The following is a 12,428-nucleotide window of genomic DNA, read 5'->3' as shown; positions in this document are numbered from 1 at the left end:
ATGGTTCTCAGAAACATTCTTCCTGTGAATGAAGTCTTACACAAGAAAGTATACGCACTATATGATGGTTTCACTTATATGAGCCAGTAGAACAGATTAAGCTATTTCGTGGAGAAAAATCAAAACATTGGTTGCCTCTGGAAGGAAGGAGGAGGCAGAGATTGACTGGCAAGCGGACTAACCAACTCTCTAGGGTTTTAGGAATGTTCTAGATCTTGATGGGTGTATGCTCTTGTCAGACTCAGTGAATGTGCACTTGGATTGTGCATTTCATTGTACGTAAATTTTACACCAAAAGAAAAATATCAACAAATATTAACCTTTATTTAATGACATGCATGCTGAAATATTTAGGGGGGAGAAGTGTACTTATGTCTGCAATTTACCTTGAAATGTACCAAAACATAAGAATTGAGGGATTTACAGACCAATACGTGATAAAGCAAGTATAGTAAAATGTCAGTGGTGGAGTCTAGGTGATGGGGAAATACACGTTCATTAACAGGCGTTCATTCTTTAAATTATGCTGTATGTTTGACATTTTTCATAATAAAGGGGACAGTTATTCGGGGGTTTTACAGGAAAAGCTCTGCATCAGGTTTAGGACTGAGCAAATGGAGACACCAGAAGCACGAGACCTGTCACGTGACCTAGCAAAAGTAACCTTTTCAGCCTGTTTCCTCAACTATCATCACATAGGCACAGCGGCAGTGGCGACACTCGGTATTATTAAGCAAATTCTAATGGGTAGGAATACCGCAAAGTAGGGAGTCATCCATTCAGCCCCCCATCCCACCCCCGTCAGGCCAAACGTCCACCGCCCTTCGTGCCCTACGGAGCGCCCCTAGACGAACCAGCCACGAAGGACCTAGCTAGCCCGTCTCTCTGGTAATCTCACCCCGGTTTCGGGGACGGCACCGGAAGTCCTTTCTCAGACGCTCTTCCTATTGGAGACCGGTCTTTCGTGGGGGCGGGCGCCGCTTGGAGGCGGAAGCAGCCGCAGGCATGGCGGCGGCCTTGCCGCTTGTCCTGCTCGTGCTGCTGCTCCTGGGTCCGGTGGGCAGGGGCCATGCAGAGCCCCCACGCGACAGCCTGAGGGAGGAGCTCGTTATCACCCCGCTGCCTTCTGGGGACGTAGCCGCCACGTTCCAGTTCCGCACGCGCTGGGATTCGGAGCTGCAGCGGGAAGAAGGTGAGAGGGTGAGACTGGAAAGGTGTCTGTGGCACTTGCTGGGACGGTGGGTAGAGACAAGCTTTGGGAGGCGGGGCTTGGTTCCCGGGAAGGGTTTCTGGGCCCTGGACTCGGGCCCCGACAAACTAGCTCTTTGGGGAAAGATGGGAGAGTTATTGAAGAACCCCGTTATACCGGTGGTGAAACTGAGGCCCGGAGAGGGGCAGTGACTCCTCCTGACTACTAGTTCAGGTGCTCTTTCCGCAGGCCCAGGCTGCCACTCTATAACCCTGTAGTTAGAACGCTGCGTCGACAAAACTGACGATGATGCTATTGGCGGTTACTGTTTATCCTGGGTGCTAGGCGCAGTGCTAAGTTCTGTGAGCGATTGTGAGATGTTGGAGATGTAGAGAGGTAAGGGCACTTGGTCAAGATCACATCACTAGTAAATGACAGTTTGGTATGGCATTCGGATGTCTCTGGCCCCAGTGCCTGGGTTCTGTTGCTTCTTTGGGGTGGCTGAGAACCTGTCCTCCAGGATCATCACTCACTTGCTCCCCCTTTCCAGTATCTCATTATAGGCTATTTCCCAAGGCCCTGGGGCAGTTGATCTCCAAATATTCTCTACGAGAGCTGCACTTGTCATTCACGCAAGGCTTTTGGAGGACTCGATACTGGGGGCCACCTTTCCTGCAGGCCCCATCAGGTGCAGAGCTCTGGGTCTGGTTCCAAGACACCGTCACTGAGTGAGTGCCCACCTTGAGGACTGTTGCAGGCCATAGAGGGGACGTAGCAGCCACGGGTATTGTCATCCTGCCACTGCTCTTGGGGGGCAGCAGTTCCAGTGGACAGCAATTCTGTGGGGGGTGAAACTGGCATCAGAAGTAAGAAATGATATTACCACTAAGTGGCATTCTTTACTTTGGTGGTTTTTTTACTTCCCTTAATATTTCCACAGGGTAGCACATGCATGTATCTGCAGAGGCAGGTAACAAAGAATTGAAGCTTACTTAGATGTAAGACAGTAGAAGACTGTGGCAAACTGGATAACCTTTTAAAAGACATTCACTACCCCCATCATCATCACACCAGGAGGGCCAAACAAAACATCTGTGGGCTAGAATTGGCCTACGAGACCCCAGATCTGCATGTTAGAGGAATAGCTTCTGTTTGGGAGAGGGACAGGTTTAGGTACTGCTGTTGTATCACAATTTCCTCTTAATTCCACTGTGAGAAATCAGTAGCACAAGTATGATTTAAAAAGGGGGGAATAATGGAGAGGGGTAGGGACTGTGGCTAGAGAGCTTGAGAGGACAGCTGCCACTCAGCCTCAGTAGATTGTCGCCACGTGGGAACATTGTTGCCTACTGTTGTCAGATACCCTCATTTGCCAGAGATGCCAGAAATCTGGATTTTAGTGTGCACATTGGCAAATTTAAATATCGGTAATTTCAAAATTTAAGAAATGCTGTGTGGGCCAATATTGTGCACACCAAGTGAAACCGGATTATGGCTTGGGTAGAGCTTTCAGGATTCCAAGTTTGCAGTCTTTATTTGAGGCTTCAGGATTGGGGCGATTGGAAAACTCTGAGCAGAGGATTATTGAAAAACCCCAGGACAACACTGAGGTGGTATCAGCTAAGGAGCAAGCGGTGATTTCCAGATCTGCCAACCCTTTCTCTCTTGCCTGAACTCTGGCTCCTTTGCCTTCTTGCCATCTGCTTTGCTGTCACTGTCTCCCCTCAGCTCATAATTGCCTGTAATGTGGAGCTGATGTTGAGAATTTTGGTTTTATGCTTTCTGTTATGAATATAGAGACCAAGTCCGTTGTGATATTTCTCTTTCTGATTTAATTTGATGTTTTTGTAGGGTCCTAGAATGGTTGTTTCCCCTTGTTCAGTGAGCCTTTATAGATGTAGGGCTTCCCACTCTGAGGGTGGAACCAGGACTTACTTTCATGCCCAGGGCATTCACAGGGAAATATGTAGTTTTGCCCAGCTGGGCACACCTCAGGTGGTTCATTGGGATGATCTCAGCCTCTGAAGATGTGGGGCACTTTACATGGTATTGTGGAACATAGGTAGGTGACCCAGACTTGCTCCTTGTCCCCTGGTTGCTCATAGCCTAGTTGAGGAGAAAAGATGCTTAAAACAAGATGCTGCCACCACCTAGCCATGTCCCAGGAGGGACCTTGTGAGAGGCCCATATGGTCAGAACGATCACAGCACAGGAGGAGGCTGTGGTTGAGGAGGGCAGGAGAGCCTTCCTGGAGGAGGGGGCTTCTTTGATGGTGGGCAGAGAGGGGTGAGTAGGGCATTCCCAGGCAGGAGGAGGAATCACCTGAACAGAGACCTGTGGGGATGCAGGGATGTCCAGAGTGAGGAAGAAGAGGTGGGTAGGGCGAGACCCAGGAGGTGGCTGAGCAGGGCACCTGGGCCCTGGCAGCTCCGGGAGCTAGTCAGTCTAATGATTTGGCAGCCAAGTGCAGGCTTGGACGGAGGGAGCAGAGGCAGCCCCGTGACAGTGAGTGGGTTTGTGTCTCCATCCAGCGTGGATAAATCTTGGAAGGAGCTCAGTAACGTGCTCTCGGGTATCTTCTGCGCCTCTCTGAACTTCATTGACTCCACCAACACGATCACTCCCACTGCCTCCTTCAAACCCCTGGGACTGGCCAATGGTGAGATAGCCCCGTGGCCCTTTGCTTCTTTCTGGTACCTCTTGCCTGAACCTCTGCCTCCTTTCTCCTCAGCTTCCTCCTTCCTCAGCTGGGCTGGGTCATAAATCCCCTGGGTGTGCAGGCCCGGGAGGAAGGCTTCCCGAGGCCGTGCTGTCTCTGCCTTGCCTTCTTCTCCCGAGGAGAGGAGGGATCCCATCCCCAGCAGAGACTGTTAGGGCGGTGGTGCTGGAGAATTGCATGGCGAGCAGGAGGGGGGTCACCCCAACTTTGGAGTATGGGTCCTGAAGAGTTGGGCCCCAAAGCCCACCCCAGACAGCTTGAGTCTCCCTCAGGCACTGATCACAATTTCCTGCGCTACGCTGTGCTACCGCGAGAGGTTGTCTGCACAGAGAACCTCACCCCATGGAAGAAGCTCTTGCCCTGCAGCTCCAAGGTGAGGCCGGAGCGCCCTGAATGTGCGTGGGAGCCCTGGAGAGCGGTCAGGGCTGGCGCGCGTGCCCCTCCTCTGCCTGCCCCCCCCCCCCCCCAGGCGGTGTTCGGAGCAGGTGTCTCACCATGCAGGGCACTGACCTGTCCCTTCTTCCTGCTTCCCTCCAGGCAGGCCTGTCTGTGCTGCTCAAGGCTGACCGCTTGTTCCACACCAGCTACCACTCCCAGGCAGTGCATATCCGTCCTGTTTGCAGGGTAAGTCATGGGGAATGGCAGTGGGGGTGCCATCCAGGGCCCCTGAGGGAACGTGCAGGTAAAGCACGTAGCCTAGTGTCTGTCACGGGCTGAGCCAGTAGTAAGTGCTAGCCGTGATGCTGATTATTTGGGGCATTTGGCCACACACCAAGGAAACTGAGCGGTTGCCTGGCAGGTGGTTAAGAACAATAGCTGTGTGTGCAGCTGCCAGCCCAGTCACTCTGGGCATGACCTTGGACAGATCATTTCATTTCCCTGAGCCTGGTTTCCTCCTCTGTCCAATGAGAACAATAGTAGGATCAGTTCCTACGGGTGTTGGTGATGGTTCATTCGCCTGGTGCATAACGCCGCTGGCACAGAGTCAAGTGCTCAGTAGTGAACAGTAGGAAACCGATGGGTGGGAAGATACATACTAGACAAGGAATTGAGTCCGGGTGGGAGTCCCCGAGGCTGTGTGTGTGGTAGGGGGCGGGGAGTGATGCGTCCTCACGGCCGCTGTCTGGCCCTTGTTGTAGAATGCACGCTGTACCAGCATCTCCTGGGAGCTGAGGCAGACCCTTTCTGTTGTGTTTGATGTCTTCGTCACAGGACAGGGGAAGAAAGGTAGGCTGCCCTGGCAACTCATTATCGCCCCTCACCATCACTGGTCCTGCCCTGTCTGTGCAAACAAGGCCTGTCCCCAGCCCCCGCTGAACCCTGCCATCTGCCCCTCAGATTGGTCCCTCTTTCGGATGTTCTCCCGAACCCTGACGGAGCCCTGCCCCCTGGCTTCAGAGAGCCGAGTCTATGTGGACATCACCAGCTATAACCAGGTACCGATGTTTCCAGTCACAACCGTCCCCCTTCACCCAAGGCCGGCCTGCGCCTCTGCTCTCTTCTCAGCCCTGCCCTTGTGCCCCCAGGACAATGAGACGTTGGAGGTGACCCCTCCCCCAACCACCACCTACCAGGACGTCATCCTCGGTGCCCGGAAGACCTACGCCGTCTACGACTTGCTGGACACGGCTGTGATCAACAACTCTCGTAACCTCAACCTCCAGCTCAAGTGGAAGAGCCCCCCAGAGAGCGGTGGGTGCGGACGGGCCGCTGGCACAGTGGGCTACAGAGGTTTCATCTCTGGGGGAGACTCCTAGTCCTTCCTTTCACCATGGATATGAATGAAGCTTGTATTTAGACCCAGGTCCCAAGTCGCTGTGTTTGTTTTTTGTTTTATTTTTTTTTTAATGTTTATTCATTTTTGAGAGAGAGAGGGACAGAGAGAGACAAAGTGCAAGTGGGGTAGGGGCAGAGAGAGAGAGAGACACAGAATCTGAAGCAAGCTCCAGGCACTGAGTTGTCAGCACAGAGCCTGATGTGGGGCTCTAACTCAAAAACTGCGAGATCATGACTTGAGCCAAAGTCGGAGATTTAACCGACTGAGCCACCTAGACTCCCCTTGAGTCGCTGTTCTGATCTAACTCCATCTTCTAAGCTCTGTGACCTTGGGCAGTTTCCTAACCTTACTGTCTCATCTGGAAAATGGGGTCATAATTACCCAGCAGAGTAGATGACGTAATTAATGTAAAACACAGAGTTCGTTCATTCAATCAGCAAATATTTTTTGAAGACCTAAGATAACCCTGCATTTGAGAAACATTATGTCTGTTGATCGAGGCAGACCTGAGGCAATTAATTAATTGTGATTGCATTCAGTGTTACCAAGGAAAAGTGCGGACTGTCACAAGGGCAACTGGTTTGGGTTGGAGGGGGCACGGAGCTTGGCACATACAAGTGCTTAGGAAGTTATAGTAATTCTGTCATGCTGTGGGCCGGGGAAGACGCGGATAATTCCAGAATGCAAGTTTCCCAGTTCTGATGGAAAAGCTCTTCCCCACTGCCTCCTGGCTCGGAGAGTCTGAACGAGGTCAGGGGAGTGGGCGTGAGGAGCGACCCTTGCCTTTAGGGGCTCTTAACCATGAACTTCTCTGTGCAGAGGCCCCTCTGGTGCCCTTCCTGCATGCCCAGCGGTACGTGAGCGGCTACGGGCTGCAGAACGGGAAGCTGAACACGCTGCTGTACAACACGCACCCACACCGGGCCTTCCCCGTGCTGCTGCTGGACACCGTGCCCTGGCACCTGCGGCTGTATGTGCACACCCTCACCATCACTTCCAAGGGCAAGGACAACAAACCGAGTGAGAGCCGAGTCCTGGACCGGGCCCCCCTCCCCAGCTTGCTGTCCCCCCGGGTCCCCCAAACCCTCATGTCTCCAGGTCATTCCTCAAGTGTCTCAGAGACACTGCACCGGCACAAAGTCCAGAAGGGTTTGAAACATGGACAGGGTAGCCTCACGGTGCCAGTTGTGGAAGTAATTTCTACAAGACAAATAATTTCAACACGTGGTACTACTGATTCTTAACAGGGCTTTACGAGGGCAGTGATTTCCTCATCGTTTTCACTTACTTGCTCCTCCTTCCTTGGGGCCCTGGGCATGTCCTTTTGTGCTGATTCATGGGCTTGCAGTAGAGAACAGGTTAGCAGCAGGAGAAACAGTGTAGAAACAAAAAACGATAAAGCTGGCGTAGACGGTTTTTGTCTCCTTGGGAGGGGTAAAGAGCTGTAGTTTCAAAAATGTATGTGTATTTTCTGTGTTGAAGAGGAGTCAATATTTACCGCCTGCTTTCCGCTAGGTGGCAGGCATGGCACTGGGGCGCTTGTCGTTTGGACTGGAGGGAGACCTAACAGAGGACTTCTCAGGCAGAGGTTCTGGCACATCCCGAACACCCAGACTTAACGTGTCTCAACACTTGCTGTTGCCTCATTTTTCAACCTGGGGTGGTTGTACTTCTCTTTCGCACCACTGTTTGTATCACCTTCAGAATCTCTCCTTCAGACATCCCACGCGTGTATTTTGTGGACTTTTCTGTTTTGTTTTTTAACCTTTCGCTCTGGAAAGTGTCAAACGCACAGCGTGTCACGCTGCCCTGTGCCTGTCACAAGCGCCAGCGGCCTCCAGATCCCCTCGTTTGTGATCTCTGCCCTTACTCCGTTTCTCAATCTTGTTGCGTTTCTGCTGGAGTATCTTAAAACAGATCCTAGACACCATAGCCACCATGCTTTAGTCTATGTCTCTAACAGGTAAAGGGCTTCTAAAAGAATACCACCCATTCTTGGCACTCTCGTTTCCCCCAGTGGTCTTAAAAATAACACTTTATAATTGTTTTTTTGGGTGAGAATCGAAACAGGGTCCTCACATTGCATTTGCTTGATAAGCTCTCAAGTTTCTCTCTTTTTAATTCATAGGCTTTATTTTCTTAGAGCAATTTTAGGTTGAGAGAAAAACTGAGCAGAAAGCACAGAGTTCCCATGTACTCCGTCTCCTCCCGCCCTCAGTTTCCCCATTATTAACGTCTTGCATTGGGGTGTTTGCTCCTAAGTCTCTCTTAATCTATAACAGTTCCCACTTTTTTCCCCCCAGGTCTGTTTTTCAGAGAAACTCGGTCATTTGTTATATGGAAAGTTCTACATTCCGAATCTGTCCTCGTGCCTGTGTTTAACATGTTCCTCCCTCCCTTACGTTTCTTGGTTGCTGGTGGTTAGATATAGAAACTTGATTAGATTCGGGTTCCACATTTTGGTCAGGAAACTTCCGGTTCTGTGAACTTCCTGTTGCATCACATCAGGCATCTGATGCCTGGCGCCCCGGTTTTAGCGATGGGAGGATTAACTAGATTGAACGTGTCTCGGGACAGCTGCCCTGGAAACATCTTTCCCCTTTTCTAGGACCCTGCTCCCCTCCCTGAGCCTGCCTGGCTTCTGCGATCCAGAGCCTAAGACCTTGATAGGTAGGGGCGAGGGTGCAGGTAGTCTGACCCCAGGAGAGAGGTGTGGGTGACCCTTGCCTGTCCCCAGGTTACGTCCACTACCAGCCTGCGCAGGACCGGTTGCAGCCGCACCTCCTGGAGATGCTGATTCAGCTGCCGGCCAACTCGGCCACCAAGGTGTCCATTCAGTTTGAGCGGGCGCTGCTCAAGTGGACCGAGTATACCCCGGACCCCAACCACGGCTTCTACGTCAGGTGGGCTCCCCTCACGTACTGCCCCGTAGCCGCCTGACCCCCCGCTGTGCTGCTTTGCCCCTGGTGGGGGAGACCCACCCACGGAAGGCCTGTCTGCCTCTCCACAGCCCATCTGTCATCAGTGCCCTCGTGCCCAGCACGGTGGCAGCCAAGCCCATGGACTGGGAAGAGAGCCCCCTGTTCAAGTCCCTGTAAGTATGACCTCAGCCGCCTGCTTTGGGGCGGGCATCCACACGGACGATCAGGTTTCTGCTGGCCAAAGCAATGTGCAGAGTTAACTCAATCCCAATAAAAATCCTAGTGGTCTATAATATTTGTTCTGCTCTGTGAAATGATTCTGAAGTGCTTCCAGAAGAATAAAGAGATGAGGAGAGCTGTAGTTCTAGCCTGCGCTTACTCATTGATTCTCTTAACGAATATTTCATCGAGTGCTTATCAAATGCCAGGTGCTTCAGAGAGCCCCGGGCATACGGCAGGACACAACGCAGCCTTGCCCCTGCCCTGCTCATGTCAAGAGGCTGGAGGGGAGATTCTGGTCTAGAGTGATGGGGTCACGGGTGGTGCTGGGGAGTATTTCAGTGGGTTATCCAGGAGGACTTCTCTGAGGAGACAGCCTCGAGGCTGAGACCAGAGGCTAAGGAAGAGGCAGCCCAGAGAAGGCCGGGCCCCTTTCCTCACGTCAGCACAAGGCAGCTCTCCTTTGAACAGGTTTCTGTGCTGTCTTACATGTTTCTGTGTTGATCCGAGATGTCTTTGTCAAAAAGGTTTTGAGGCTAAGAAAGCTTTGCAAACCCTCGCCGCTGCGCTTGGACCCAGTGCAGCCAAGAGTGGGGACGGGGTGGGGCAGGGTGGGGCGGGTTGGGGTAGCCTCGTCCTGCCTCACCTTTCCTTCCCAACCTCCAGGTACCCGGTCTCCGATAGCTCTAGCTACTTTGTGCGCCTCTACACGGAGCCGCTGCTGGTGAACCTGCCCACGCCGGACTTCAGCATGCCCTACAACGTCATCTGCCTCACGTGCACGGTGGTGGCCGTGTGCTATGGCTCCTTCTACAATCTCCTCACCCGAACCTTCCACATTGAGGAGCCCAGCACGGGCGGCCTGGCCAAGCGGCTGGCTAACCTTATCCGGCGTGCCCGTGGCGTGCCGCCGCTCTGAGGTTTGCCCTCTTCACGGCGGGGCTGCTATGAACCTCTGGGGAGGGGCGGTGGTGACTCCCAGGGCTCTTTCTGCCACGTGTTCCCTACAGAGTTGGCTTTCGAACCAAACCGCCCCTGGACGAGGCCGAGCCCTGGAGTGTGTTGTCTGGTTCAGTAGCCACAAGCCAGATGTGACATTTGAATTTAATTTAAATTAAAAATTCATTTTCTCTGCTGTACTGGCCACGTTTCAAGTGCTCAGTAACCAGAAGTGGTTAGTGGCTACTGTATTGGAGAGTGCAGACAAACATTTCCATCATTGCAGAAAGTTCTAGGACAGTACCGACCTAGATAATGGGGCACGTTGAAGAACTTGTATCACTGTGTGGTAGCTGGAATTGGCTAGTTGTGGAATAAAAAGTGACTTTCTTAGTTCTTGGCCTCCTGTTCTTGAGGCCCGGGAAGAGGGGTCTAGGGCCTTTTGCTGGGCGCCTGCCTAAGACTTCTACACTTTCCCCCAAACCCTGACAAAGTTCCTTCACCTGCTGAAAATTCCTTCTTTGGCTTCCCTGGTGCCCTCATTGGTGATTCCCAGAACTCCCTGGGTTTGGCCAGGAGTGTTTATATAAGCATATCCATGACCATGACCGTGAATCATCCTCCACCTTCCAGGGGCCCCGAGAACCAGTCCCCGATCACCAGGGGTAGGGCTGGAGAGGCAGAAGAGTCCTGTGTGTTGGTTTTCTAACCATGTTGTGCATTAGAATCACTTGAGATGCTTGTGAAAATAATGCAGCTTCCTGGGGTCCAGACCCTGTGGATTCAGTTGGCCTGAGTGTAGCCCACCCTGCCTTTGCATTTCTGTCAGGCTCTTCACGAGCACGTGTTGTGGGTGGTCCTTAGACCTCCCACAGGCTTTGGAGCCAGACCCATCGGATGGAGGCCTGCCCCTGCCCACCTCCCCTTCTGGCCCTACAGCCCTGGGTTCCTGTAGCAGATCCTTAGGCAGACTCCCCCGCCCCAGTCTTCTGTGTCTGCCTCTGGCACATTTGGCATTAGTTGTATCCGTATTTGCAGTCTGCCTGTCCCTTCCCCAGCTCTCAATCCTAGCGTTAGAATGCCCTGTTCCTCCAACCACACACTCTCCTCTACTGCCTGGTTCACTCTTACAAAACCAGAGAGATGTTGCTTCCTCCAGGAAGTCTTCCCTGACACACCAGACTGCTGTAGGTGCCCCTTCCCTCCGCTCCCAGAGCTCTTTGGACTTACTTTCACAGGTTCCTTATCATCCCGGCTGTTCTTTTTCTTAAACGTCCATTAAACTCCTAAGGTCCCTGGGGCCACAGGGGCTGTCTTCTGTCTGGACCTGATCCAGCTCGGGACATGAAAGTGTTCCATCAGCGTATGTATGAATGGGTATAGGCTGTTCTGGCCTGGGATCTGGGGTTCAAGGGTAGGGAGGGGAAGAGCGAGGGGCACCTAGAAACCCCACAAGTATGAGTGCTGGGTCTTTAGCACAATAGTACTGGTGATGTCTGTACAGCCAACATAGATGGGGCTGTTTAGGTCGCCTCTGAGGGTTTTCCAAGAGCCCCCAGACTGTACGAGTGATGTGTGTGCAGGTGTGTGTGTGTGTGTGTGTAGGAAGAAGGTGATGAGCTAACTGAGACCACGGGCAAAACCACCTCGGTTTTGGTCACTTGAGTTTTTCTTCCAAGCAGTAAATAAGCAGGGCGTAAATGGGATGAGAGTGCGGTGGGAGGGTGGCCGAAGCGGGCTGCAAGCCAAGTCAGCAGGGGGTCATGGCCTGGCTGTCTTTACACCCCCAGCTGGGTCAGCACTCAGAACAACCTCCACTACCATGTCCCACGTGATCCGTGCACTGACAACACCGTGCTCCTCCCTGAATTCCAGATCCATTTACCCAACCGCCTCCCTGCCATCTGCTCTTGGACGTCCAAGGGCATCTCGGATTTAATATCAAACCAAGCTTCCGATCCTCTCCCCTTCTACCCTCAACAGGCGCATCCATGGTCAGCTCATCTCTGTTAACAGCACCCCTCATCTTCCCGGTTGCCCAGGCCAAAAACCTTGGAGCCATCCTTGATTCTGCCCTCATGAGCCGTGTGTGCCCTCCTCTACCTTCAAAGTGAATCCAGGAGCCGACTCCCTTTTCACACCCCCAGTGCGGTGCTGTGGTGAGGGCTAACCCATGGTGAGGGCTAACCGGCAGTGCCTGTTTAAAGCGTTGCCCAGCAACCAGCTCCCCGCTTTGCTGTTATGGTTTCCCTCTGGCTCTCACCGCCATCAGCATGCAACGTGTCTCACTTATCTTGTTTAGTAATAATTAAGCTCCATAAGGACAAGGATTTTTGTCTTGTAGCTGCAGTGTCCGGAACAGAGCCTGGCATGCGGTTTGCATTCCAATGATTGCTGAACGAATGAGTGAATGAAAGGATGAATCTCAGGCGGTAATTTTGCTGCGAAGCAAGCCGGGTCACCCAAACATCTGGGTTCTGAACCTTGAAATTCTTGCTGTGGCAGCACCTGAGCTGAAATCAAGAGTCAGACACTTCACCAACTGAGCCACCCAGGAGCCCCGGTTCTCAGTTCTTACTGTCCCGTGTCATGAGTTGATCTGAGCAACTGATTAAATTCTTTAGTTGTGTGTATGCCGATTTATATTGTTTTTACTTTAAAATC

The 12,428-nt window shown here is 52.4% G+C and overlaps 1 protein-coding gene across 3 annotated transcripts; it reads left to right on the top strand.

The window, feature by feature from the left end:
• The first annotated feature begins 955 nt into the window (after window positions 1-955).
• Window positions 956-10,157, top strand: PIGT (phosphatidylinositol glycan anchor biosynthesis class T). Of its 3 annotated transcripts, none has more exons than XM_027070202.2 (12): window positions 956-1,192; window positions 1,740-1,917; window positions 3,721-3,848; window positions 4,151-4,281; window positions 4,446-4,532; window positions 5,048-5,135; window positions 5,247-5,344; window positions 5,435-5,600; window positions 6,505-6,705; window positions 8,423-8,588; window positions 8,696-8,779; window positions 9,492-10,157. In XM_027070202.2, the coding sequence occupies exons 1-12, from the start codon at window positions 1,006-1,008 to the stop codon at window positions 9,742-9,744; spliced, it is 1,767 nt and encodes a 588-aa protein (XP_026926003.2). In that variant the 5' UTR covers window positions 956-1,005; the 3' UTR covers window positions 9,745-10,157. The 3 variants fall into 3 exon arrangements, with proteins under 3 accessions (XP_026926003.2, XP_053055871.1, XP_014920970.3); XM_015065484.3 differs by having other exon boundaries at window positions 959-1,192; window positions 4,181-4,281; XM_053199896.1 differs by lacking the exons at window positions 1,740-1,917; window positions 3,721-3,848 and having other exon boundaries at window positions 4,181-4,281.
• Window positions 10,158-12,428: the final 2,271 nt, after the last annotated feature.

Source organism: Acinonyx jubatus, chromosome A3, assembly GCF_027475565.1.
Source record: "Acinonyx jubatus isolate Ajub_Pintada_27869175 chromosome A3, VMU_Ajub_asm_v1.0, whole genome shotgun sequence".
Taxonomy (NCBI): Eukaryota; Metazoa; Chordata; class Mammalia; order Carnivora; family Felidae; genus Acinonyx; species Acinonyx jubatus.
Note: the sequence above shows the minus strand (reverse complement) of the source record. Positions and strands in the feature narration are given on the sequence as shown.